General features: G+C 45.2%; 1 protein-coding gene across 1 annotated transcript in view; it reads right to left on the bottom strand.

The window, feature by feature from the left end:
- Positions 1 to 17,136: 17,136 nt before the first annotated feature.
- HPRT1 (hypoxanthine phosphoribosyltransferase 1) overlaps positions 17,137 to 26,286 on the bottom strand; it is a 63,606-nt gene continuing 54,456 nt past the window's right edge. Inside the window, exons 7-9 of the mRNA XM_056130180.1 lie at positions 19,011 to 19,057; positions 18,753 to 18,829; positions 17,137 to 17,857 (exon numbers count right to left, since the gene is read on the bottom strand). Coding sequence (XP_055986155.1) covers positions 17,810 to 17,857; positions 18,753 to 18,829; positions 19,011 to 19,057 — 172 coding nt within the window. The 3' untranslated portion in view covers positions 17,137 to 17,809. The remainder of the gene's footprint in view (positions 17,858 to 18,752; positions 18,830 to 19,010; positions 19,058 to 26,286) is intronic.

Genomic DNA, 26,286 nt, shown 5'->3' with positions numbered 1-26,286 from the left:
TGATTCCTGCACACAAAGCCAGGAGTAAGCCCTGGCTGGGCACCACCAGCTGTGACCCCAAAACAAAAATAAAATGAGAGTATGAGCAGGAGAAATAGAACAGGAGGTAAGACACTTGCCTTACACGTAGCCAGCCCAGGTTTCATTTGCAGCACCACATATGGTCCCCTGAACACGGCTGGGGGTGATCCCTGAGCTCAGAGCCAGGAGCAAGCCAGTCATGACCATAAACCAAAAAGAACTTTTTAAAATTTCTTTTTACATGATTGCCATTCGATGCCTCTTTCGCAAACCACAGCACCCAAAAGGAGAGAGAGAACAAAAGGGAATGCCCTGCCACAGAGGCAGGGTAGGATGGGGGGGGTGGAGGGTGGGAGGGATGGGGGGATGGAGGGTGGGAGGGATACTGGGATCAGAGGTGGTGGAAAATGGGCACTGGTGAAGGGATGGGTACTTGATCATTGTATAACTGAAACCCAAGCACAAAAATTTGTAAATCTACAACTGTACCTCATGGTATTTCACTAATAAAAATTTTAAAATAAATAAATTAAATTAAATTTCTTTTTAATTTTTTTTTTGCTTTTTTAGGTCACACCCAGTGATGCTCAGGGGTTATTCCTGGCTCTGCACTCAGGAATTACTACTGGCAGTGCTTGGGGGACCATATGGGATGCCGGGGATCAAACCCAGGTCGGCCACGTGCAAGGCAAACGCCCTACCTGCTGTGCTATCGCTCTGGCCCCTCTTTTTAATTTTTAAAAATTTTTATTTTATTGAGTTACTATGAGTTACACAGTTGCAAAGCAGTTCAGTCATACAGTGTTCCAGTACTGGTCCCTTCACCTATACTAGATTTTAGTTATTTGTTTATTTTAATTTCCACCCTACACTTTATATAAACACTGTGGTTCACAAAGCTGTTCAGAATGATTTGTTACAGGCTTTCAATGTTCCAACACCAATCTTACTGCCATTCTACCTTCCCTCCACCATTGTCTCCACTTTTTCCAATGACTCCTTAAACCTGTTCCCATAGCAGGTATATGGGAATAATTTATTTTATATTGCTTGCTATCAATAATTTGCTAACAGAATGATCAAGAAATGGAAAAACTTTTTTAATAAAGAAACAACAGGCACTCGAAGTAAGTGCATAAGACCTCCAAAACACAGGGTTTTCAAGCTTGATGGTAGAACAATGGTGCTGCTTCTGTTCAAGGAAAAACCTCCGTGCTTAGCAACAGCAGCAGGAAACCAAAAACTAAATCAAGACATAGAAGATTTGGGGGAGGAAAAAAAACAAAACAAAACAGGAAAGCAAAGCGAGCTGGAAGCATCCACCAATAGGTAATGCAACACAGGACTCAGAAAGAAAATGCCCACAATGATAAGGACGGCAGTTCCCAGGACGTTACTGGCACACGAGACCTTGCAAGAGGGCAGTGCAGACTGGAGTGCAAGATGGAAGGTTGCGGGGCCATTGTTGTCCAGAAGGAAAAAGCAAGGAACTCACAGATCCCTTTAAGTGACCTCCACAGGAAAAACTGAGTTGAAAATGCTTTTCCAGAGTGCCTGAACTGGGCCTTGAGCCAAAAAAAAAAAAAAAAGCACCAAAGTGGCTGAACATTGCACAGAAATGAGATTTGAAGAAATGGGGCCTGCAGGAGGAGGTGAGTGAGTACAAGAACGGATCAGATAAACCAGGAGAGGGTTAGAGTGATAATACAGCAGATAGGGCTTGCACGCGGGCGACCCGGGTTCGATCCTTGGCATCCCTTCTGGTTTCCTGAGCACCGCCAGGAGTAACTCCTGCGTGTAGAGCCAGGAGTAACCCCTGAGCATCCCCGAATGTGGTCCAAGAAGAAACAAACAAACGAACAAAAATCCTTAGAAGAAAGCATAGTCTATGTTTTCTCACAGGCTTGGTTTTGCCACTGCTCTTCATATCTTCTCGAACATTCTGGTTTCCTCTCCATGTGACTGCCCTTTGCTCTAAAAGACACACTTGAGTAGTTTCTTTTTCCTTTTCTTTTTTTTTTTTTTTTTTGGTTTTGGGACACACCCCAGGGGTGCTTAGGAATCACTTCGGGGACCAGGAGGGAAACCAGGTCAGACCAGGTTGACCAGGCCCACCGTTGAGTAGTTTCTTGAATGAAGAGCTGCTATTCACGAATCTTCTCGCCTTTTTTTACCTTACAGTGTTTTTTATCATTTATGAAGAGTAATTTTGGACAGACATACAATCTGGAGACCACATGGCTTTTCTCCTTTTTAGCCATTGTTATGTTATTTCATTGTTTTCTTGCCTCTATTTTTTTCTTTTCTTTTTTTTCTTTTTGTTTTTCAGTCATAGCCAGTGATATTTAGGGGTTCTTCCTGGCTCTACATTTAGGAATCACTTCTGACAGAGCTCAGAAGATCATATGGGATGCTGGGGATCAAACCCAGGTTGGCCTTGTGCAAATCAAGTGCCTTACCACTGTACTGTCTCTCTGGCATCTGCCTCTGTTCTTTTTTCTGATGTCAGCAATAAATTTTATCCTTGTTCTTCTGTATGCAATTTCAAGGTTATTTCTTCAAATTTGACTTTCAGTATATGACTATGATGTACGTAAGTGAGGTTTCCCTTAAAGTTACATTTCTTGGAGTTCAGTGAACATATTGAATCTAGAAGTTATTGTTTTTCTGATTATGTGGGGCATTTTCAGCAGCGAGTTCTTCAAATCTGCTTTCTGCCTTCATCTGCATTTGTTTTCCTTTTCCAGGCTCCAATTACACTTGTATTATATCATTTGAGATTGTCCCACAGGTCCCTGAGGCTACGTTCATTTTTCTTTTTTAAATCATGATTTGAAAAATATGTTCTTGATTTGAATCATGTGTTTGGTCTGCCTTTACATCTCTGGAGTATTTCAACTATAATTTCTAATCTATGTTAAGCTCATCCACTGTATTTTCCATGCCATTTATTTACTGTTTCTTAGAAGTTCCATTTGGGTATTTGCTTTTTTAATGTTTCTCACATTGCTGCTATGATATCTTGAAAATCCTAGCTTTCTTAACTTTTTCACCTGATCTTTGAGTGTTTTAATGTCTTTCTGTTAATTACAGCATCTTACTCACCCCAGGCTCGGCATTAGTGACAAAATATTTCACCTTGATTGTGGATAACATTCTTTTGTTTATGTATCTAATGTTTCTGGTTGAAAACACTAAACTGTGAATAATATATTGTAGTTACTGAGAGTATCCCACCCACATGGCAGAGCCTGGCAAGCTCCCCGTGGCATATTCGATATGCCAGAAACAGTGACAACAAGTCTCACAATGGAGACGTTACTGGTGCCCGCTCAAGCAAATCGATAAACAACAGTGCAGTGCTGCAGTGCTACAGTTATTGTCAATTCAATTCTCTTCCTTCGGAGAGGAGATAGATCAATTTCCAGCTCACCACCTTTATATTGGGGATGGCTTGGACTATCTCTCTTGCCCACATCCCTCACTCTTGACTATTTCTGCTTTATTCATGTTTGAAGGGTGCCATTGTGGGTGGTGCTCAGAGACTATGTACTTAGGAGTGACCTGTAATGGTGCCGGGGATGAGGTGGGGGGGAATATATGTGGTACCAAGGACTTGAAGCAATGGCTGCTGCACCCACATGCTTAACAAGTGCCTTAACACCAGGTACTATCATCTTTGCAGTTTTTTAAATTTCATTATAGGGAGCCAGAGCAACAGGTAAGGCATTTGCCTTGCAAACCTGGGATCAATCCTCAGCATTCCACATGATCCTTGAGCCCTGTCAAGAGTAATTCCTGGGGCTGGAGATATAGCACAGCGGGTAGGACGTTTGCCTTGCATGCGGCCAACTCGGGTTCGATTCCCAGCATCCCATATGGTCCCCTGAGCACCGCCAGGAGTAATTCCTGAGTGCAGAGCCAGGAGTAACCCCTGTGCATCACCAGGTGTGACCCAAAAAGAAAAAAAAGAGTGATTCCTGGGGCTTGAGTGATAGCACACTAGAAAGGGCATTTGCCTTGCACGTGGCAGACCCGGGTTCAATTCCCAGCATGCCATATGGTTCCTTGAGCACTTCCAGGAGTAATTCCTGAGTGCAGAGCCAAGAATAACCCCTGTACATCACTGGGTATGACCCAAAAAGAAAAAAAGAGTGAATCCTAATCACAGAGACAGGTAAACCCTGAGCACAGCAATGTGTGGCAAACAAAAACCAAGAAAGCGTCATTGTCCAGCAGCTACACCTACATCCCAGAACTGCCATCATAAGAGTTCATCCATCAGCCCAACTTTACAGACTCACAATTGAATCTCAGAAGAGATGCAAGTCAAGTTGCACAAATTCACGGGTACTCCAGTCTCTTCACTGAAAACTCTGGGGCACCCTCAGGAGTGCGAGAGAGATTTCCCTCTGCCAAAGCCCTGGCAGGCACACCCACATCCCATAACCACCGTCATGTCAAGTCACAGCCCTGTTACATATCCTGGAATTTCTGGATATCTGTGGTTGCGCAACCCCTCCAAATACTATAGTACTGACATCCCAGTAGGAGCATAGAAAATTAGTTAGAAAAGTAACATTGACACCAAATATGTGCAATAAACAACAGCATAGAAGGCTCACCTTCCAATGAACAGCTTAGTAATCCCTCAGACAAGGATATAACAACCCATGGTGAGATATAAAAATTTTCACAAATTCTCCTGATTGAAGTGTTTTCTGGTAATTCCATTGGCCAGTTAGTGGTAACAAGCAATATGAAATAAATTATTTTGCGCCTGCTAAGGCGAATGGCTTGGGGGGTAATCGGGAAAATGGGGACAATGGTAGAAGGAAGATCACATCAATGGTGGGATTGGTGTTGTAATATTGTATGCTTTTAACAAATACATCATAAACAGTTTTATGAATGACAGTGTTTAAATTAAGGGGGGAAAGTTAAAAATTTTAAAAATTAAAGCAGCATCAATTATATAGGGCTGGAGAGATAGTAGAGCAGGTAGGGTGTTTGCCTTGTACACAGCCAACCTGGGTTCGGTCCTAGCATCCCATATGGTTACCTGAGCACTGCCAGGAGTGATTCCTAGTGCAGAGCCAGGAGTTAACCCTGAAAATCACCAGGCATGACCCCCAAAAAGAAAACGAGAGAGAGAAAAAGGTCAGTTGGGTCCCATGATTGGCCCTCCCGTTGATCTTGGATTTGCTCAAGCGGGCCCAGTAATGTCTCCATTGGAGACATTATTGTTACTGTGTTTGACATATCGAATACGTCACGGGGAGCTTGCCAGGCTCTGCCGTGAGGGCGAGATACTCTCGGTAGCTTGCCGGGCTCTCCAAGAGGGGCGGAGGAATCGAACTCGGGTTGGCCATGTTGGCTGCGTGCAAGGCAAACGCCCTACCGCTGTGCTATCGCTCACCCATGAAGAAGAGTGGCAGTGCTCACAAAAAGCTACTAGGAATCATAGTTCTCATTTCTGCCTCTCCAGTCTAGGAAACAGTTCTCCTACCTTCATAACTTTGCAGGTAGTACAAGGATTGAAAATCACTGACTTTGTGATCTCAAGCATTACCTATACAGGTTAACTAATCTTTGAAAGAAATTTATTACATGTCCAAATTTACAAGTCACACGTGTAAGCACATTTTGAAAATGGGGAGAGCAGAATGCAGTGAAGGCCTTGTCTTCTCTTTAGTTGGAAGTTCCCTCAATTTCCAACCAAAGACCTCCTTGTGCACTTGAGTGTGGACCAAAGTTCATGGGTTGTGGCTATGGACATATTCTGTGGCTGTGGACCAAAGGATTCTTGTGTACTTGGCTGTGAGACACCTAAATATCAGAACAGGGCTTCCCAGAGTTCACCGACATTTTCAGAAGTTGGTTTCAGAAATGCCAAGCTTGAGATATACCTGGATGTGGGGGGGACAAATAATTTGAGGAATAAATAAACAGTATGGAATTTGAACCCTCAACGCCTGTTCCAGTTTGAGTACCAGTTAGGTACCAGGTGGGTCACCTTGGACAAATTCCTTACACTCTCTGGGACCCATTATACTTCCTCATTTAAGAAAATGCAGGAAGTATATTTACCTGGCAGGGAAGATCACCGTTGTGATCATGTATCCATTGCACTCCGGTTGGGCTGACATATGCAATTTCCCCATATATGGGAAACTTGACTGTGTGGTTTGGGGGGGGGGGACTGCATTCGCACTCTCTCCTAAAGATTAAAAAAAGTGCAAGAAGTGATAGTACCTACCTTAGATGTGTTGTGAACACTGGAGGCCTGCAAAAAGACCAACATGGACTAAGTGCTCAGTACAAACCTGATCTTAACTGTCACTGAAAATAGGAAAAGTGTGGGACTGATATCTACACTCTTATGTTCACTGCTGCAAAATAGCCAGAATCTTGAAACAACACAAAGTGCCCAAGAACAGATAACTGGTTAAAGAAACTATGGTACCTATTCACAATGGAATACTATACAGCCATTAGGAAAAACGAAGTCAAGAAATTTGCTGATACATGAATGGAAATGGAGAGTATCATGGTGAGTGAAATAAGTCAGAGGGAGAGGGACAGAAATAGAATGACCACTCTCTTTGTGGGATATATATGTGTGTGTGTGTGTGTGTGTGTGTGTGTGTAAATATAGTGTGTGTATGAGACTAGTACCCAAAGACAATAGAAACAGTGAAACAAGGGCCAGGAGGATTGGTATGTGGTAGGACGCTTGCTAGAAGAGGTTGGGGAGGGCTGTTAGAACAGAGAAAGGACCACTATGACAATGAGAGTTAGAAATGATCACTTTGGACAAGAACTGGGTGCTGAAGGGAGGTAAAGGGATATGCATGATATCCTTTCAGTAATAGTATTGTAAACGACAAACAACAGGTATATCGGGCAATAGTTGCCAATGTCTTGGATGTCTCCCTTCTCCTAGGCTGGCACTATGGCAGACACTTTTCTTCTATTTTTTGTTTTGTTCCTTTTTTCCTCGTAGGCACTATGTTTTACAGTACTGTTCAATTGATCGCTTGACATCCGGTTACTCATCGATTTGCTCAAGTGGGCGCCAGTAATGTCTCCATCCCTGTTGCATGCTAGTGTAGCCCAATGGCGTCTGCTCGCTCCAGGAACAGAAAGAGCTTCAAACCGATCGTTCAGGGTGTTGCCACCCACAAACGGCCTCTCTGGCTCCTGATCGAGCTGCTTAACAGACTCAGGAACAAATCTCGGAACCCATGAGGTTTTGGTAGAAATCCCTCCAGATTTAATTGTTAAAATTTTGGAATTCCAAAATTGCACAGCCACTACTGTGGCCGTGTGACATCATATGTTATTCATAACCAGAAATAGAAAACAAATTGTCTACGGTTGCCTTTTTGGCAGATCTGAGTGCTAGGGTAAAATCTCAAATAATAATGGTGGGTCTGGAGTTGAAATATTGAATGTAATCAAAGTGGAGAGAGAGTAATGTGGAAATCATCTGCCCCACAGGTACGGGGAGGGTGTGGGATGGGGGGTATACTGAGGTTTTTGGTGGTGGAAAACGGGCACTGGTGAAGGGACAGGTGTTTCATCATTGTATGACTGAGACTTAAACCCAAAAGCTTTGTAACTGTTCTCATGGTGATTCAATAAATAAATTTATAAAAAATAAAAAAGTAAGGTGGAGTTCATGCCCAATTCAATCAGCCTAATCAATGGTTGAATAAATAGCAATACTCCTACATTTAAATAAAACACAAAAATGCCTATTCTTGTTTACATATATACATTTTCAACTCTGGAATCTAAAGTATATTACATTAAATTTTATTTTATACTTGGATCTCATTATGGTAATAATCATGTCTCACCTGTCACTAATAACACCTTCAAACCATTCTGTTGTAATATATTTGGAGTTTACATGGAATAGGTTAAGGCCTACATATGGTAATTTTTCCCTTTATATAAACATCATGGTTTACAAAGTTCTTCATGATGATTTGCTACAGACATTCAATATTCCAACACCAATCCCAGTACCTTCCTTCCACCGTTGTCTCTATTTTTCCCAGTGACCCCTTAAGCCTGCTTCCATGGAAGGCCCTCAATAATTTATTTTAAATTGCTTGACTTTGTTGTTACTGTGTTTGGCATATCGAATACATCACGGGTAGCTTGCCAGGCTTTGCCGTGTGGGCTAGAGTATGGCAAAGCCTGGCAAGCTACCCATGACGTATTCAATAAGCAAAACACAGTAACAACAAAGTCTCACAATAGAGACGTTACTGGGCCCGCTCGAGAAAATCGATGAACAATGGGAGGACAGGGACAGTGATAGTGACAGTGCTTGTTATCAATAATTTGCTAACAAAATGTTCAAAAAATATTTCCTCAGAAGAAAGTTGTTCTTACTCTATTTCAACACAACGAAGGAAGGGGAGCTCAGCCATACACTACCAAAAGCAGTAACGTGCATCACGGACAAGTAACACAGCTACTGCTGGAAAGAATGAAGAAGGAAATGAAGTGAATTTAGGAAATGAGATTGGATTGGCTATCATAAGGCTTATGGCAAAAAGACCTAGCTACAAATTCAGGCCTCTCATCAGAGGCTCAATTATAAGCCTAGGTGACTACTTGAAGGGGCTTAAACAAGTAAATGAATAAGCCCCATTCTCATGATAACAGCAAACAATTTGTGGGGGGAAGGCTAAAGGGAAGGACCAGCAAGAATCCTGTGGTTTGGAGATTAATATAGAGGCATCAATAAGGTTAGTGTGTTTATTTGGGGGAAGGAGTGGTTTCAGATCTAGCAGTGTTCGGGGGCTACTTTTGACTCTGTACTCAGGGATCACTCCTGGCCATGTTCAGGAGACCGGGGATCTAAGTGGGGTCAGCGACATGTAAGGCAAGCTCTTAGACCCTGTAGAGCCCAGTAGGTTTATTTTAACACGTGTACAGAGTAATAGAGAGAGGATGTGGCCAAGGATTCAGCTCTAGTGGAAAAGCACAGATCTTGTATGGACAAGGGAAGGAAGGAAGGAAGGAAGGAAGGAAGGAAGGAAGGAAGGAAGGAAGGAAGGAAGGAAGGGAGGGAGGGAGGGAGGGAGGGAGGGAGGGAGGGAAGGAGGGGAGAGAGAGAAAGGAAGGAAGGAAGGAAGGAAGGAAGGAAGGAAGGAAGAGGAGAGAGAGAAAGAAGGAAAGAAAGGAAAAAGGAAGGAAGGAAGAAAGGGGAGAGAGAGAAAGAAAGAAAGAAAAAAAGAAAGAAAGAAAGAAAGAGAGAAAGAAAGAAAGAGAGAATGAAAGAGAAAGGAAGGAAGAGAAAGGAAGGAGGAACAAAAGAGAGAAAGAAAGAAAGAAAGAAAGAAAGAAAGAAAGAAAGAAAGAAAGAAAGAAAGAAAGAAGGAAGGAAGGAAGGAAGGAAGGAAGGAAGGAAAGAAGGAAGGAAGGAAGAAAGAGAGAAAAAAAGAAAGATTACCAGCACTGCCAGCATTAACAGGGACGATTCCCAAGCAGTGCCAGGAGTGTTTCTTGGCACCACCACAGAGATAGCTATAAATGTGTGTATTTGTGTGTGTGCATAGAATTAGTATGCTTGCTCCTTTATCCTACCTCTGTCCACTGAGAAGATATAGAATAACAAACACTCCAGCAATAATCATCACACTTTGCACTCAGATTCCTGCTTGTTTGCTTTTTTTCTTTTTCTTTTCTTTTTCTTTTTTCTTTTTATTCCTTTCTTCCTTTCCCTACTTCCTTCTCCTTCTCTTTCTTTTTCTTTCTTTCTCCTTTATTTCTTTCTCCTTTCTTTCTTTCTTTCTTACTTTCTTTCTTTTTTTCTTTGTTCTTCTTACTTTTTCTTCTTTCCCTACTTCTCTCTTTCTCTTTTTCCTTCTCCTTTTCTTTCCTTTCCCTCCCTCCCTCCCTCCCTCCCTCCTTCCTTCCTTCCTTCCTTCCTTCCTTCCCTCCTTCCTTTCCTCCTTCCTTTTTTTGTTTGTTTTGGGGCCACACCTGGCAATGCTCAGGACTTACTCCTAGCTCTATGCTCAGGAATCCTGGCGGGCTGGGGGACCATATGGGAATCTAGAGATCTAAACTGGGTTGGCTGGGGCTGGAGTGGTAGCACAGTGGATAGGGCATTTGCCTTGCACGTGTCTAACCCGGGTTCGATTCCCAGCATCCCATGTGGCCCCCTGAGCACTTTCAGGAGTAATTCCTGAGTGCAGAGCCAAGAGTAACCCTTGTGCATCACCGGGTGTGACCCCCAAAGCAATAGATAGATAGATAGATAGATAGATAGATAGATAGACAGACAGACAGACAGACAGGGTTGGCTGTGTGTGAGGCAAATGCCCTACCTGCTGTATTATCACTCCAGCCCCATGTTTTTTCCTTTCTGATTTATTACGGTATGGTTAAATGATTATATTAGTGCCAACATATATGATGTTGATGGACAGAATTACTGCATTCCCCCCACCATTAAAGTGGCCATGACCCTCCACCACTGTCCCAATGTTACTTCCAGTCTAGTCATTATTTCCTCTCACTCTCGCCCCATGGATTGGTAATCAGTATTGTCATCCAGGGTCAAAGGTTTGTCATTATCCCACATTGTCTTCTCCCTTATTTCATTTCTCTACATTCCACAAATGAGTGAGATCATTGATCTTTGTCATTCTCTATTGACTTCCCTGAATGTGATGCCCTCCAGTTCCATCCATGTTACAAGAAATGGCAGGATTTCATCTTCTCTTAGAGCTGCATAGTATTCCATCGTGTATACATGCCACATTTCTTTATCCACTCTTCTGTTGTATATTTGGTTTGTTTCTATATTCTGGCTATTGTACTCAGCACTGCAATAAACACCATTTTAAAATTTATTTTATTTTATTTTTTATTTTTTGCTTTTTGGGTCATTCCGGGTTATGCACAGGGGTTACTCCTGGCTCTGCAGTCAGGAATAACTCCTAGTGGTGTTCAGGGACCATAAGGGATGTTGGGAATTGAACCCAGGTCGGCTGCGTGCAAGGCAAACTCCCTACCTGCTGTAATATCGCTCCAGCCCCAATAAACACCTTTTCAACAGGAAGTTTTTGTTGTTGGGGGGGTTATGTCAAGAAGTAGATCCCAGGGCTGGAGGAGCGATAGCACAGTGGGTAGGGCATTTGCCTTGCACGTGGCCCACCCAGGTTTGATTCCCAGCATCCCATATTCCCATATGGTCCCCCAAGCACCGCCAGGAGTAATTCCTGAGTGCAGAGCAAGGAGTAACCCCTGAGCATCGACAGGTGTGACCAAAAAAGAAAAAAAAAGTAGATCCGATTTCTGGTTTCAAATACCACTCGGTAATGAAGGAAGCAAGGCTCTTGGGTGTTAGGGCTAATCCTGGATCAGGGCAGGAAAAACACTAGATGAGCCTGTGCTGCCTTGTAGGGCCAGGTACTGTGGAAGTACTCGAAAGAGAATGTGGCATGACAAGATGGCACAGGAGCCAACAGGAAGATGTGGGGCAAGTGTGCCAGAGGGAATCATGTGCAATCTAACAGAATTTGTGATTTATGTGAGAGAGTTCCACTACTGTCACAATGAAAGGAACCAAAAAATATGAGGAAAGGAAGTGCTACTGACAAACGAGCAAACTTGAAAGTCCTTTCAATCATGAATCACATCAAGGCAGCTGGTTCAGAATGATCACCCGGTTGCGGAAAGAGAAAACTTGCAGCTTCACTTGACAGTTTTGATCAGGCCTGTTGGAAGGTACGAGAACGAATGAAAAATCATTTGGAAAAAAAAAACATTCTTCTTCCCAAGGAGTTGACATGTCTATAAAATGCACATTTAAACATGGCAATGCGCCTCTCCCCTCCACTCCCCCTCGCATCCTTCATGCCAACAAGATGTTTTGTCTGGAGCGCTCCATGGGATCATAAAAGCAGCTGGCAGAAAATCACCTGAAGATCCCACTGAAGGAACTTTTTTCCAACAACAATTGTGTTGGAAAATGCTTCCGAGCGCCAGAGGAAGTGAGTCCACATTCTTAAAGATCAGCTGTGACCTCAAAAAACTGGTTCATGTACAAGTCACTGGAAATGATTGCTTCCAATGAGCTTAATATTTTCCTCTGTGCTATCAGTGTTTCCACACAAGACTTGAGTTCTACAACTTAAGTGGCCACAAACCAAGAGGGCAGGATCTGAAATAAGAGGTTCTGCTGCCAGTTCTTCACCTAGCACTTACTCACATGGGCAAATGCTACGACTTTTCTGGGCCTGCATTTCTTCATATGTAAAACTGGGATGATTCCCCCCTTAGCCCGCCCGCCAAAGACTATCTCCTGAGGATCATCCTAAGAATTCAGATGTGCTTAGTAAAGTTCCATTGCATATGGTAATAATTCAACAGACTTTAGCTTTGAGCAATAATAAATAGTTTCTTTCCTCCACCTGGTCAATGTGCATTTTGCCTCTCATTGTATTGTCTCCAATATGATTTTTAACTATTTGAGTTGCACTTTAACTTCCTATCTTTTATATAAGAATATTTATTGAGCACTGTTAAATCTTCCAGGCACTCTTTTATTTGGGGGTGAGGGTTGTTGTTCCATACGCTCTAATGTTCAGGCGCTACTCCTCTTTTAGTGCTCTGGGGTGACTTCTGGTCAGGGAATTATATGTAGTGCCAGGCATCAGACCAGGGTCGGTTGCATGCAAGGCAAGCACCTTATCCCCTGTTCTATATCTGACCCTGTAAAGCACTCTGGTTGGTTGGTTGCCCATTGACTTTGTTTGGAGTCATACCTGGCAATGCTCAGGGGATACTCCTGGCTCTATACTCAGGGGTCATTTTGTGGGTTTTTAGGGGCCCACATCAGTGGCAGGATTTGAACCAGAGCTGGCCACATGCAAAGCAATGCCTTAACCCTTGTACTATCAAGGGCAAATTTGGCTCAGGATTGAACACCAGGACCTGACACGTGCAAGATACTAACTGGTCTCAAGCATATAGTCATGGACAAGACAGGAAGGGACCAGAATGATAGTCCAGGGGTTAAGGCCTTTGCCTTGAATGTTGCTAATCCTGATCCACATAGGACCACCATAAGTCACTCCTAAGTAGAGCCAGAACTATAGGTTCAAAGGACCACTGGGTGTGGCCCTCCTCAAAATATGTTAAAGGTAGGCTGGGAGAAGATGGTAGCAGCTATTCCAAGTGCTCTCAGCCAGTTTCTCTCACCCTTTCTCCACTGTGACCACCCATTCTTCCGACCCTGCTTTCTTCCTCCCCTGGACCCCTGCTCTACTGCATGGTCTCATGCTGTGGCCCCGCATAGATACAAATTTCTCCCTTGTCCCCATTGGAGCAGGCTGGAGCGATAGCACAGCGGTAGGGCGTTTGCCTTGCACGTGGCCGACCCGGGTTCAATTCCTCCGCCCCTCTCGGCGAGCCCAGCAAGCTACCAAGAGCATCTCGCCTGCACAGCAAAGCCTAGCAAGCTACCCGTAACTCATATGCCAAACACAGTAACAACAAGTCCCACAATGGAGACGTTACTGGGCCCGCTGGAGCAAATCAATGAACAATGGGAGGACAGTGTTACAGTCCCCATTGGAATGTGTTGGGGGCTTGCAGGGTCCCACTTGGCTCCCAGTTGAGACATGGTGCTCTGAACAAAGTGGGTGACAGTCAGGGTGGACAGGTGCCGGAGCTCCCCAACCTCTCTGTGGTAGCTGAGAGCCCTAACGGTGCTGGGAGCAGCCAGGTGCGGGGAGTGGATTAGCTGCCATTGTGAGGACATGGCTTTCATTCCCAAACAGGGAGCCTCAGGAAGGATTTGAGCTAAGGAGAGAATCAATCTGATGCATGTCCTAATTAGGACCACTTATTAAGCTGGTGCGTGGGCATTTTAGCCGGTGGGGAGGGGAAGCCAAGGGTGCAAGTCGGAGATGGAGAGGAAGCCTTTCACAATAACCTGGGAAGGACATGGTGGCCAGTTTGCCCATGGTAGCCTTCCCTCACGCAATCCCTTCCCTCCACCCATCTGCAACCAAACCTCTGAGAGGGGCTTGTGAAAATGTGCAGCAAGCAAAGAATGGGTCTAAAAATCTTAGCACCACAACTGAAACCTATTCAATAGTAGTTCCTGCTGCCTTTTTTTTTTCAGGATTACTCCCGCGGCCCCTGCCTCTGAAAGATGCCATTGACTGCCTTGAAAAATGCAAAAGGCAGGGCTAGAGCGATAGTACAGAGGGAAGGTGTTTGCCTTGCACACGGCCGACCCGGGTTTGATTCCCAGCATCCCATATGATCCTCCGAGCACCACCAGGAGTAATTCCTGAGTGCAGAGCCAGGAGTAACCCCTGTGCATCACCGGGCATGACCCAAAAAGAAAAAAATGCAAAAGGAGGGACCAGAGCCACAGAACAGCGAGGACGATGCTTGACTTACATGAAGCCAACTTGGATTCGATCCACAGCATCCCATATAGTTTTCTGAGCCTGCCAGGTCCTGCCAACCCTGGTTCGAATCCCTGGTGATGCATTAGATCCTCAGAGCACTGCCAGAGGTCACTCATGAGTACAGAGCCAAATAAGAGCCACTGAGCACCAATGGGGGGGTGTCCCCCAACCCCCCCCAAAATGTAAAGGAAATCTAACAGCTCCCTACTTTTTAAATTTTAGCACGTGGGGTAAGGGTGGGGCCACACTCAGAGGTGCTCAGGATTTTCTCCTAGCTCTGCACTCAGGGATCACTGCTAGTGGGCTCAGGGAACTATATGTGGTACTGGGGATTAAACCAGGACACATGCAAGCAAGCACCCTACCTGCTGTACTATAGCTCCGGTCTTGAGGCGGGGGGATGGAGATTGGGCCACATCTGGCCATGCTCAGGGTTTACTCCTGGCTCTGTTCTCAGTGGTCACTCCAGTTGGTGCAGTCACTCCTGTTGGGGAACCCTGTGTGGTGCTGTTTGAACCAGGGTTGGCTGGCAGGAGGCCAAAATCTTACCCCCTGTACTCTCACCCTAGCCCTAAGCTGCCATTTTCGTTGGATTTTTTGGTTTGTTTTGGAGCCACACCTGCTCAGCCGCCTCAATCTCCCTACATTAAATGTATTTAATAAACTTACTTCAAATCTTCCCACTGTGGGTTCTGCACACACTTAGCCACAACTTAGCAGGGGATCCAAGGATGCTCCTGGTCTTGCCCTCCAAACTCAGATGCTGCCATTCAGCTGCTCTATAGGCACACTAGCCTCTATCCGGCTCGCCTGTCTCCATGCCTCCCACATCTGCTTTTCCTCCAGTTTGGAGCTCTGCTCCTCGCTCTCCCTTCCTGCCCAAAATAGTCACGACCCTTCCCTCACTCACTGTTCCATCAGGTGCTGAGCACTCAGGCCACCCCAGATCCTGCATAGTCGATGAAATTCTTTATTTCCTTCCCTTGTCCCCACCTAGAACAGCACCTTCATCCCCGCCTGTGTACCCTAGAACCTGGCACACAGAGAGCGCACATTCATTCCGTGTGGTAGAACTTCAAACTCTAGGAAAGGATTACCTGATGAACTCACCAAGCCAATTTGTTGAAGTCATAGCCCAGATTATCAACAAACCTTTCATATTTGTAAGTTAAGATGGGGACTAATCGGGGCTGGAGCGATAGCACAGTGGGTAGGGCATTTGCCCTGCACACGGCCAACCCGAGTTTGATTCCCAGCATCCCAGATGGTCCCCCGAGCACCGCCAGGAGTAATTCCTGAATGCATGAGCCCTGTGCATCGCCGGATATGCCCAAAAAAGAAAAAAGAAAAAAAAGATGGTGACTAATCTATATTTACAGGTTTGACCTATACAATATTTTGTTATTATTGTTTAGGGGTATTTTTTGGCCATACCTGGGGATGTTCAAAGCTTATTCCTGAGCTCAAGAATCACTCGTGAGCAGTACAGTGGATAGGGTGTTTGCCTTGCACACTGACAACCCAGGTTCAATCCCCGGCATCCCATATGGGGCTCCCTAAGCACAGCAGGAATGATTCATAAGTACAGAGCCAGGGGTGAGCCCAGAGCACCACCAGATGTGGCCCAAAACTCTCTAAAAATAAAAATAAATTTTAAATGATTCCTGAACACAGAGCCAGAAGTGAGCTCTAAGCATGGCCCGGTGTGGCTCCAAAACAAACATAAAAATCAAACAAAAATGGCAGTTTAGGGCTAGTACAGCAGGTAAGGTTTTGGCCTTCCACCAGCCAACCCCGGTTCAAACAGCACCACACAGGGTTCCCAAGCACCAGCAGGAGTGACCGCTGAGAACAGAGCCAGGAGGAAACCCTGAACATGGCCAGATATGGCCCAATCTGCACCCTGCAAAAAAGGAAAGTTACCTGGGGCCTGGAGCTATAGTACAGCAGGTGGGGTGTTTGCCTTACATGCAACTGACCGGGTTCAATCCCCAGCACCCCATATGGTTCTCCAAGCCCCACCAGGAGTGATAAGCATGAGCACTGCAAGGTTTGACCCCACCCCAAAGTTATCTTATCATAGTAAAATGTTTTTTTTTTCTTTTTGGGTCACACCCGGCGATGCACAGGGGTGGTTACTCCTGACTCTGCACTCAGGAGTTACTCCTGGCGGTTCTCAGGGGACCATATGGGATGCTGGGAATTGAACCCGGGTTGGCCGCGTGCAAGGCAAACGCACTCCCACTGTGCTATTGCTCCAGCCCCTCATAGTAAAATGTAATCAAGAATAATTAATGTTCTGAAGAATCTCTCTAGCTTCAACTCATTCTACGACAAACATTATTGCTTGGTGAAGCTTAAAAATAAATCAGTATTAACACTTTACAGACAAGGAATAGGTAACTAAGAAGACTACGCTAGGTAGATTGGTAAAGAACTGATTCAAGACAGACAGCTAGTACAGATTATTACGGCATTTACTTGCCTTGCATGTGGCTGACCCTGGTTCTAATTCCTGGCACCACATATGATCCCAAGCACGGCCACATGTCACTCTTTGAGCACAGAACCAGGAGGAGTAGGAGGAGCCCCTGATCATGGCCAGATGTGTCCTAAACATCCCCCTTTCTATCAGATAGGAATGACACACATGCAGTTTGTTTTTAAAGAGACAGCCTTTATTTTAAGATCAAATACACTTCAGAATTGAAAAAGTGGTAAAGTTTCTCGAACTTATTGATTTGGATATTGAAAAGAAACAACTGTTAACAAATCACCCGAAAAAATCCAAATAAGCAGGAGAATAACAGTTAGTACTACAGAAACGTTACTAAAATAATTCCAGGCTGCGTGGTTTAACTGCCCTTAACACCACCTCCAAGGTGCTGTTGTCGCTGCGCTAACGGACTGCTTCTGTACTAAACAACAGTGGCATCATTAACAACCATCCCACACTCCTGTTCTTTCCTTAATATATAAAAAGAGCTACCAATTACAAAACTAATATATCTTCTCTTTCAATGTTTCTCACAGATACAATTTCAATCTTTCCATTCAGTAGTGGTGTCACTTGAGAGAGAATTCATTCATGAGTCAAACAAACAGCAATCCACCAAAAGGGAACTGATAGTCTAGGCTCATAGTGCAAATAAAAGAGTTCAGGAATGCAGCAACTGACATTTCTAAAATCCCAAACAGACACGATTCATAGAGGATGCATGCAATAAGCTCAATTAAGCAGCTGGCCACAGAACTGGAACATTTGCTAATTTTAATGGTGTCTTCACTGGAATTCCAGGGTTTCCGTATCTAACTGGAACTCTCACATCTTAGGCTTTGTACTTGGCCTTTCCATTTTCACTGATGACACAAACATGCTACAAGATAAAAAGGAAGAAATTCACATTACAAACAAAAGGCAAGAGCAGGGGCAGGCGTGATAGCACAGTGGGTAGGGCGTTTGCCTTGCTTGCGGCCAACCCGGGTCCAATTCCCAGCATCCCATGTAGTCCCCCCGAAAACTTCCAGGAGTAAATCCTGAGTGTAGAGCCAGGAGTAATCCCTGAGCATCACCGGGTGTAACCCCCCCAAAAAAACAATACAAAACAAAAGGCAAGAATAGCATTCGGCATATCTAATAACTACAAGCGTTATGAACAGGCTGTGGTTGTGTGTGTGTATATAGATTTGGGGTAGTGGATGTTTGGGTCATACCTGACTGTACTTAGGCCTTACTCCTGGCTCTGTGCTCTAGGACTGTTCCTGTCGAGTGCTTCGGGACCATTTGTGGTGCTGACAATTGAACCAGAGTAGGCCCTGTGCAATGCAAGCACCTTAACCCCTGGACTATCTCTCTGGCCCAGGGTGTTTGTTTTAGCTCCAAAAGTTTGTGTGAGCTCCCTCGGCTTCCTCCCCCATGTTCATAAACGCCTCTTTGGGATTCTGGCCTCCACAGTAGGGGAGAGAATGAGAAGACGTAAACCAGCTCATTTGCTCTTTACTTATGGCCACATCTATCATCTGAACTAATAATGGGACAGTTATTGTATGTTAAAGCTGTTCAACTGTTTCAGCCAACGAGTGGTGTCACCCTAACCTGGATGGGTTCCAGCTCGAAGGACGTCTGTACTTGACTACAATTTTATGCGACTAATGGGAACCATCAGTCTGCTCAAATTATGAGGTGCTGGAAAGGAAAAAACAATTCCTCTCTTTCGTAAATTTTTATGTGGGTTCTGAAAAATGAGAGTGAGAAAAAGCAGCATTACTTACATTCAAGTCCCTGAAGTATTCATTATAGTCAAGGGCATATCCCACGACAAACTTGTCTGGAATTTCAAATCCAACGACTACAAAAACATCAGAATTCAATCAGGTAGATAGGGAAAACATCACTTTGCACACGCTCACCTCGCAAAGAGACCTTCCCGACCCCGCTCCTCCACCCGTGAGCGCAGAACCAGAGAGGTCAAGAAAAGGAGCTCGGGTCAGAGATGGGGAAACGATGGGCAGAACAAGTCATTCACTTACAGTCTGGTCTGTATCCAACACTGCGAGGTGTCCTTTTCACCAGCAAGCTGTTAATTGCAAAACATGTCTTGTCACATATGGAGACACTACAGAGTCTCCTGTATCCACAAAAGACGATTCCTGCTTAGGGGCCGGAGCGATAGTACAGTGAATAGGGCACTTGCCTTGCATGCAGCCGACCAGGGTTCAATCCCCGGCATCCCACATGGTCCCTTAAGCACCACCAGGAATGATTCCTGAGTGCAGAGCCAGGACTGACCCCTGAGCATTGCCGGTTGTGGCCCCCCCCAAAAACAAACATAAAAATAGGATATTCCTGCTCGGAGATAGGGTTTTATCTACAGTTCGCACAGTTTGTTTGGGTTTCACATCCCCACAAAAAGACTATGAAGCTGAGACGGCTCAATTGGGGACTCACTGCATAGGGAAGAAGAACACTCCCTGAAAGAGGAAGCCCTGGATTGAGGCCCCGCCAGAACCTGATGGTCTGCCCCAAGCACTGCAATGCAAGCAGGAGGGTGAGAGGGTATAGCATGCCAATGAGCAAAGATGAAAACAGGCAGGGGGCTCTTGGCACAGAATCACTGGGAACACATCCCTTAAGCTGCAAAGGGCATATAGGAGAGGCAAGTATTGCCCCTGAAGACTTTGCCATATGTGGTTTACAAAGAGTGAAAGAAATGCATGCACAGGCGCATACGCTGCCTGAGCCCATGTGCTGCTTGCACCCACGTGGCCGAGCACATGTGGTGCCCCAGCACACGTGTCGCCCGCATCTCCCCTCTTGAGATGTGGAGTTTCATGCTTTTGTGTTTAATGCTAGGATGTGTGGAGAGGCTCTCTGTGCCCTTGGAGAAGCCCATGTTCTCTCTTGAGCACATTACTCTCTCACTCTCTCCCCCTCCACACCTTAAAAATCCTCCAAATAAAATCTATTTTTTTTTATTAGTGAAACACCACGAGGTACAGTTGTAGACTTACAGATTTTTGTGCTTGGGTTTCAGTTATACAATGATCTAGTACCCATCCCTCCACCAATGCCCATTCTCCACTACCAATGATCCCAGTATCCCTCCCACTCCCCATCCCCCCATCCCACCCTGCCTCTGTGGCCGGGCATTCCCTTTTGTTCTCTCTCTCCTTTTGGGTGCTGTGGTTTGCAAAAGAGGCATTGAGTGGCAATCATGTTCGGTCTATAGTGTACTTTCAGCATGCATCTCCCATCCTAGGAGAATCCTCCCAACACCTTTTATTTGGTGCTCCCTTCTCTATCTGAGCTGCCTTTTCTCTTAGCATGTGCAGTTGGCCTCCAAGCCATGGGGTGAACCTCCTGGTACCTATCTCGGCCATTCTTGGGTGTTAGTCTCCTATTTTGTTACTTTATGTTCCCCAGATGAATGCAATTTTATTTAAAAAGAGAAATGCATGCACAAGCACAAGTAGCTAGCATTCTTTTGAAGAGCAAAAAACTGCAGGGAGATGAGTCAATTCAAATAAAAGTTCATTGAGGGGAGGGGAGAGAGAATACAGCGGGGAGGGCACTTGCCCTGTACATGGCCAAGCCAGGTTTGATCCCCTATTTCCCATATGGCCCACTGAGCACTGCCAGGATTTAATTTCTGAGAGAAGAACCAGGATTAACCCTGAGCATCACCAGGTGTGTCCCAACAACTGTTCCCAAAAGTTAATTTTGTAACCCTTCTTTCTGTAATTTTCAGAAAACATAAAAATGGTGTTTTGGAAGTCTTTGCATGGGTAAGAGACAGTCTTCCCCCATCCCAAAAGAAATAACACCATACAATGGCATATATTTCAATATACTTAAAGTGTCTGAAGGAGGCACAGTGGAGGAGGCACTTGGCTTTGAGTGCTGCTGACCCCAGTTTCATCCCAGCACGGCATATGGTTCCCCAGCACTGTCAGAGAAACCCCTAAGTAGAGTTGGAAGGAAACCCTGAACAGTGCCAAGAATGGCCAAAATACTTCCCTTGGGGCTGGAGCAATAGCACAGCAGGTAGGGCGTTTGCCTGGCACACGGCCGACCCAGGTTCAATTCCTAGCATCCCATATGGTCCCCTAGCACTGCCAGGAGTAATTCCTAAGTGCAGAGCCAGGACTAACTCCTGTGCATCGCCGGGTGTGACCCAAAAAGCAAAAAAAAAAAAATACTCCCCTTGTCTCCCTGCTTAACTTGAGTCGCACATCACAATCACCTGAGACTGGAAAACAAAACTCAGCTACTCTGACCAATGACATCAGAATTGCTGGGTCTAGAACACACACAGGAGGTATTTTTGTTTCCCAAAACTCTCAGGTGATTCCAGTGTGCAGTTGAGAACATCAGGCCGAAATCTTAAACTCCAAAGGCTTACTAATCAAGTCCCTTATGATTCCCTTTCAATAATGAGACACTTGGATACCCTTGGACTTCTCTTCCACCACAAAAACAACCAAGCCAGCAGAGCAGAAACCTTTTCCTCGACTTAATCTCACTGAGGAACCCTCCAGAAAAAAAAATCCCTAAATGCAATGCAAGCTGTACTGAATGTAAACTGCATCCTCCCTTATGCCTAAAGATCCAAATGTTTATTATGGTTCTATCTCTAAAGCATAACTTGAGCTTGTTTTTGAAGCAGTTTCTGCATTTAAATGGGTCGCCACTACAAAGAAGATACACAAACAGCCAATAAGCAGATGAAGCATTCAACATCATTGGTTGTAAGACAAATGCAAACCTAAACCACAATAAGCTATCACATCCTACCCACTAGATGCCTAGAATAAAAAGAAACAGACAATAACACGTCTTGACCAATATATGGAGATACTGGAATCCTTCTACGTTGATTGGGGCAGGGGGTGAATAGGTTTATCCACTTTAAATTTTGAAATAAGAGCTGGGATGAGAGTACAGGTGGGTAGGATGCTTGCCTTGCATATGACTGACCTAGCTCCATGTGGTCCTCCAAGCCCCACCAGGAGCGATCCCTGAGCACAGAGCCAGGAGCAAGCCCTGAGCACTGCCAAATGTGACCAAAAAATCTGAAATTATAAATTCCCAGGAAATTGCCCCAAAACATACAAGTAACATCTACCATAACTGTCCTAATTACCACAACCAGGACACTGGTCTGGAACCCCTGTTACCCAGTATTCAGTAAATATTACATACATATATTTGTGTGTGTGTGTGGTTGGTGCTTTGTGATTCTTATTGCATGCATGTCTTCATGCAACCACAATCAAGGTACAGAACTTTCTTTCATCACACAGGCTTGCTCCCAATAGGTCTTTGGAGTCATAGTCATCCATCACTCTGGTCTCTCTTTTCAGCCGGGCCCTTTTAATTTTGCATGTGTATGTGTTTATATTAATTTTTTAAATGTTTTAGTGAATCACCGCAAGACACACAGTTACAAAGTTATTCAAGATCAGGTTTTAGTCACAGAATGATCCATTATTCATTCCTTCACCAGTGTGCAATTCCCACCACCAATGTCCCTAGTTTCCCTCCCACCACCCCCTTACACCCCAGCCTCCCCACCTGCCTCTATGGCAGGCACCTTACTTCTCTCACTTTCTTTCCTGTCTCTCTCTCTCTCCCCCTCCTTTCCTCTCCCTCCCTCCCCTTCTGGGCATTATGGTTTAATAGGGTTTGCAATAAAGGCACAGAAAGGTTCTTGTAAATGAAATCTGGAAGCATGTAACTGCAGTTGTGCTGAAGTCCAGCACAGCCCCCCCCCCCCAAGAAAGGCACACACTTTTTCCACTGAGCCCCATCCCTGATCTGGAATGGAGCCTTCTGAGATGGGGTCTTAATCTGTTCTAGAGGTTCTCCTGAGGTTCATCCTCGAGAGCAGAGAGGTATATAACAAACGCTGGTGAGTTCTTACTGCTGACTGAGGAACCCGTGGTAGTCTATCCCCCAGAGTTCTCAAATTGTTCTTCAGATTTGAATCTTCTAGAGAACGTGTAAATATCAATAGGTCTAAGTATTCCGAATCGAATGACTGGGGGCCAGGGCCCAACTCTGATGACAGCAGAATCATCCGAGAGTGGGAGCCAACCTTTCCGTTGGTAAAGTCTGGTCTGGGGATCCCCTTGTGCAGACAAGGCTGAGAAGCCCTGGGGGAGAGCTGTTCACCCATTCAGGCCCAAGGACCTGGTGGCTGTTTCCAGTGTGGGATGGCTGCAAAGCTGCATGTCTCTGGGATACAAATGCTGACGTCACATGGAGATGACACGTTTCATTTCATTCCTTTGGGGGCGACACGAGTAGTGCTGAGTCCGGGAGGACGATACACTGCCCAGGGATGACGGAAGGAATCTAGGGCCTACCACTGTGAACCACATACCCGGTCCAACTTTCATTTCTTTTTCTTTCTTTTTTTTTTTTTTGCTTTTTGGGTCACACCCGGCAATGCTCAGAGGTTACTTCTGGCTCTGCACTCAGGAATTACTCCCAGGGGTGCTCGGGGGGGACCATATGGGGTGCTGGGAATCGAACCCGGGTCAGTCACGTGCAAGGCAAACACCCCACCCGCTGTACTATATCGCACCAGCCCCAGGTCCAATTTTTCATTTCTGCAAAAAAAAAAATGATAATAACTGCATGACTGTTCCCTGAGGACCATTTTTCATACCTCTTAAGAGTCTTTAATTTTTTTTTCATTTAACACCTAAGTGTACTGAGTCATTCTTATATGAGGACTGAACTATAAAAACAAACCAATCTTTAGACCTTCTCAAATCTGTATGTGCAAAAAAAAAGATACATGTGCAGCTGGCTCTTTGAAAAAATAAACAAAATGGAAAAGTACCTAAGCCACTATATTCATGCCACTAAAATTTAATGGTGGGGGAGAGATTAGGGAAAGAAAGGTTACGAAACACATGCATAGGCTGACTCCATCACCAAATGGTCTAAGTATGATGTGGGAGCCTACTTCCAGCAATGCAAAATATCTCTCTCCTGAGGCCATCGATCTTGCTTTGGAGGCATTTTCTAGGCAAGAGGCGCAAAAGATGACCCAGAAAAGTCTGCTCTTGGCCACAGTGGGATGACATAGAGAGCGATCGACAAGAACGCGGACTGCTTTATAGGATGTGACTTAGTGCTCTAGAACACGTTTAAGACATTTTTAACCACTGATAAAATCCTCACCATTTGCCTAATCCCCTGGAAGTAAAAACCGACTGATGATATACAGGCACCACGAACTATCTGGAGAGCCTTAGAGAACAAAGTGCAGGCATCTGACTCATGAGGAGGATTACTCAGATTCAAAAACCTGATCCTTTCAAAGGGGTTTCTACGGCCCAGGTCATCACTGAGCTCAGAGTAAAAAGCAGAGCCAAGGAGGGCAGCTCAAAGGATAGGAGCACGTACCGCATGTGCACAAGGCCCCAGTTTTGAATCCTGGCATAGCAAGACCCACTGAGCCCCGACAGCCCCCAGCACTGGTGGGCCTGAGAAGTCCCATTCATTGCTGGTCCCAAGCACCGCAACATCATTCAGGCCAGGCACTGTGGCTGGGAGTGGCCCCAGGGTACTTGAGCACTGCTGGAGTGGCACACAAAGAAAACTTACAAAGAACAGAGACCATATCCCTCCCTATCTGACCCCTACACCAAAAATATTAATCATAATAATAATAACCACCCACAAAATGTGGCTGTGTCAAAGATTTAAAATTTTTCAGTTAAAGGGCTGGCGAGATAGCTCAACAGGCTGGAATGAGATGCTCTGCATGGGGGAGCTCTGGTCTGATCCCCGGCACTGCGCAAGGTGCCCCAAGCACTACCAAGAACGACCCCGTGGTCACTGAGTCAGAGGTAGCGCCTGAATGAGCAGCTACCCCCAATTTCAAGGAAGGAAGGAAGGCAGGCAGGTGGGAGAGAGTGAGAGAGGGAGAAAGAAAGAAAGAAAGAAAGAAAGAAAGAAAGAAAGAAAGAAAGAAAGGGAAGGAGGGAGGAAGGGAAGGGAGAAAGAAAGAAAGAAAGAAAGAAAGAAAGAAAGAAAGAAAGAAAGGGAGGAAGGAAAGAAGGAAAGAGGAGAGAGAAAAAAGAGAAAGAGAGAAAGGGGAAAAGAGAGAAAGAAAGGAAGGAAGGAAGGAAGGAAGGAAGGAAGGAAGGCAGGCAGGCAGGCAGGCAGGCAGGCAGGCAGCAGGCAGGCAGGCAGGCGGGCGAGAGGGAGAAAGGGAGAAAGAAAGAGAAAGAGAAAGAAAGAAAGAAAGAAAGAAAGAAAGAGAGAGAAAAGAAAGAGAAAGAAAGGGATAAAGAGAGAAAGGAAGGAAGGAAGGAAGGAAGGAAGGAAGGAAGGAAGGAAGGAAGGAAGGAAGGAGGAAGGAAGGAAGGAAGAAAGGTGAGAGGGAGAAAGAAAGAAAGAAAAAGAAAGAAAGACAAGAAAGAGGAGAGAGAAAAAGAAAGGCAAAGGAAGAAAGAGAGGAAGGAAGGAACAGAGGGAGGGAGGAAGGGAGGGAGGGAGGGAGGGAGGGAGGGAGGCAGGCAGGCAGGCAGGCAGGCAGGCAGGCAGGGATATTGAGCCTGGATCCCTGGATTCAACTGTCACCCTCCACTGCCCGTTGAGCTAGGCAAACCCCTATGCCTCAGTAGCTCTGGAAAGTGGAACAAAAAGCTCCAGCTTGCTGGGGGAGGCAACTCAAATGAGGGCTACAACCAGGTGGAACAACCAATCAAGCCAAAGCTGAGTGCCACAGGCAGGGCCAGGAGGTAAGGCTGGCTTAGGGGGAAAAAGAAGTAGGCACTATAAACAGATACAGGGCCAGAAAGATAGTAGTACAGGGCTTCAAGGCACTTGCCTTGCATGCTCTGGTTTGATGCCTGGTGTGGAGCACTACCCAGGGTCACTCCGTAGCACAGAGCCAGGAACAGCCTTTGAGCACCCCTGGGCCCTGGGTGTGACCTCCCAACAACCCCACCCCCACAACTCACATAAAAGAGCACACCAATGTGGATGCAAAGCATGACGCAACATCCCAACACAAAATTCTAAGACCTCCAGACCCTCGGGGGTACAACCTTTCCTACCCTAACCTTCTAACCCTGAGTTGGGAACTTGAGTATTGATTTTATAGGGGGAAAATGACCCAAATCTGCTTCTCTGCCACCCAGAACAAGTTATCGTTATCAGTCTACTGAAAAACCAAATGTTCAGATATTAAGCAAGAAGGTGACTGCAAGAAAGGGCTTTAATAACCCATGAAGAAAATATTTACAAAGAGTTCTGAGTCTTACATGAGATTGAATACCTTTT

Source organism: Sorex fumeus, unplaced genomic scaffold, assembly GCF_029834395.1.
Source record: "Sorex fumeus unplaced genomic scaffold, SorFum_2.1 ptg000075l, whole genome shotgun sequence".
In the NCBI taxonomy this organism is placed as follows: Eukaryota; Metazoa; Chordata; class Mammalia; order Eulipotyphla; family Soricidae; genus Sorex; species Sorex fumeus.
Note: the sequence above shows the minus strand (reverse complement) of the source record. Positions and strands in the feature narration are given on the sequence as shown.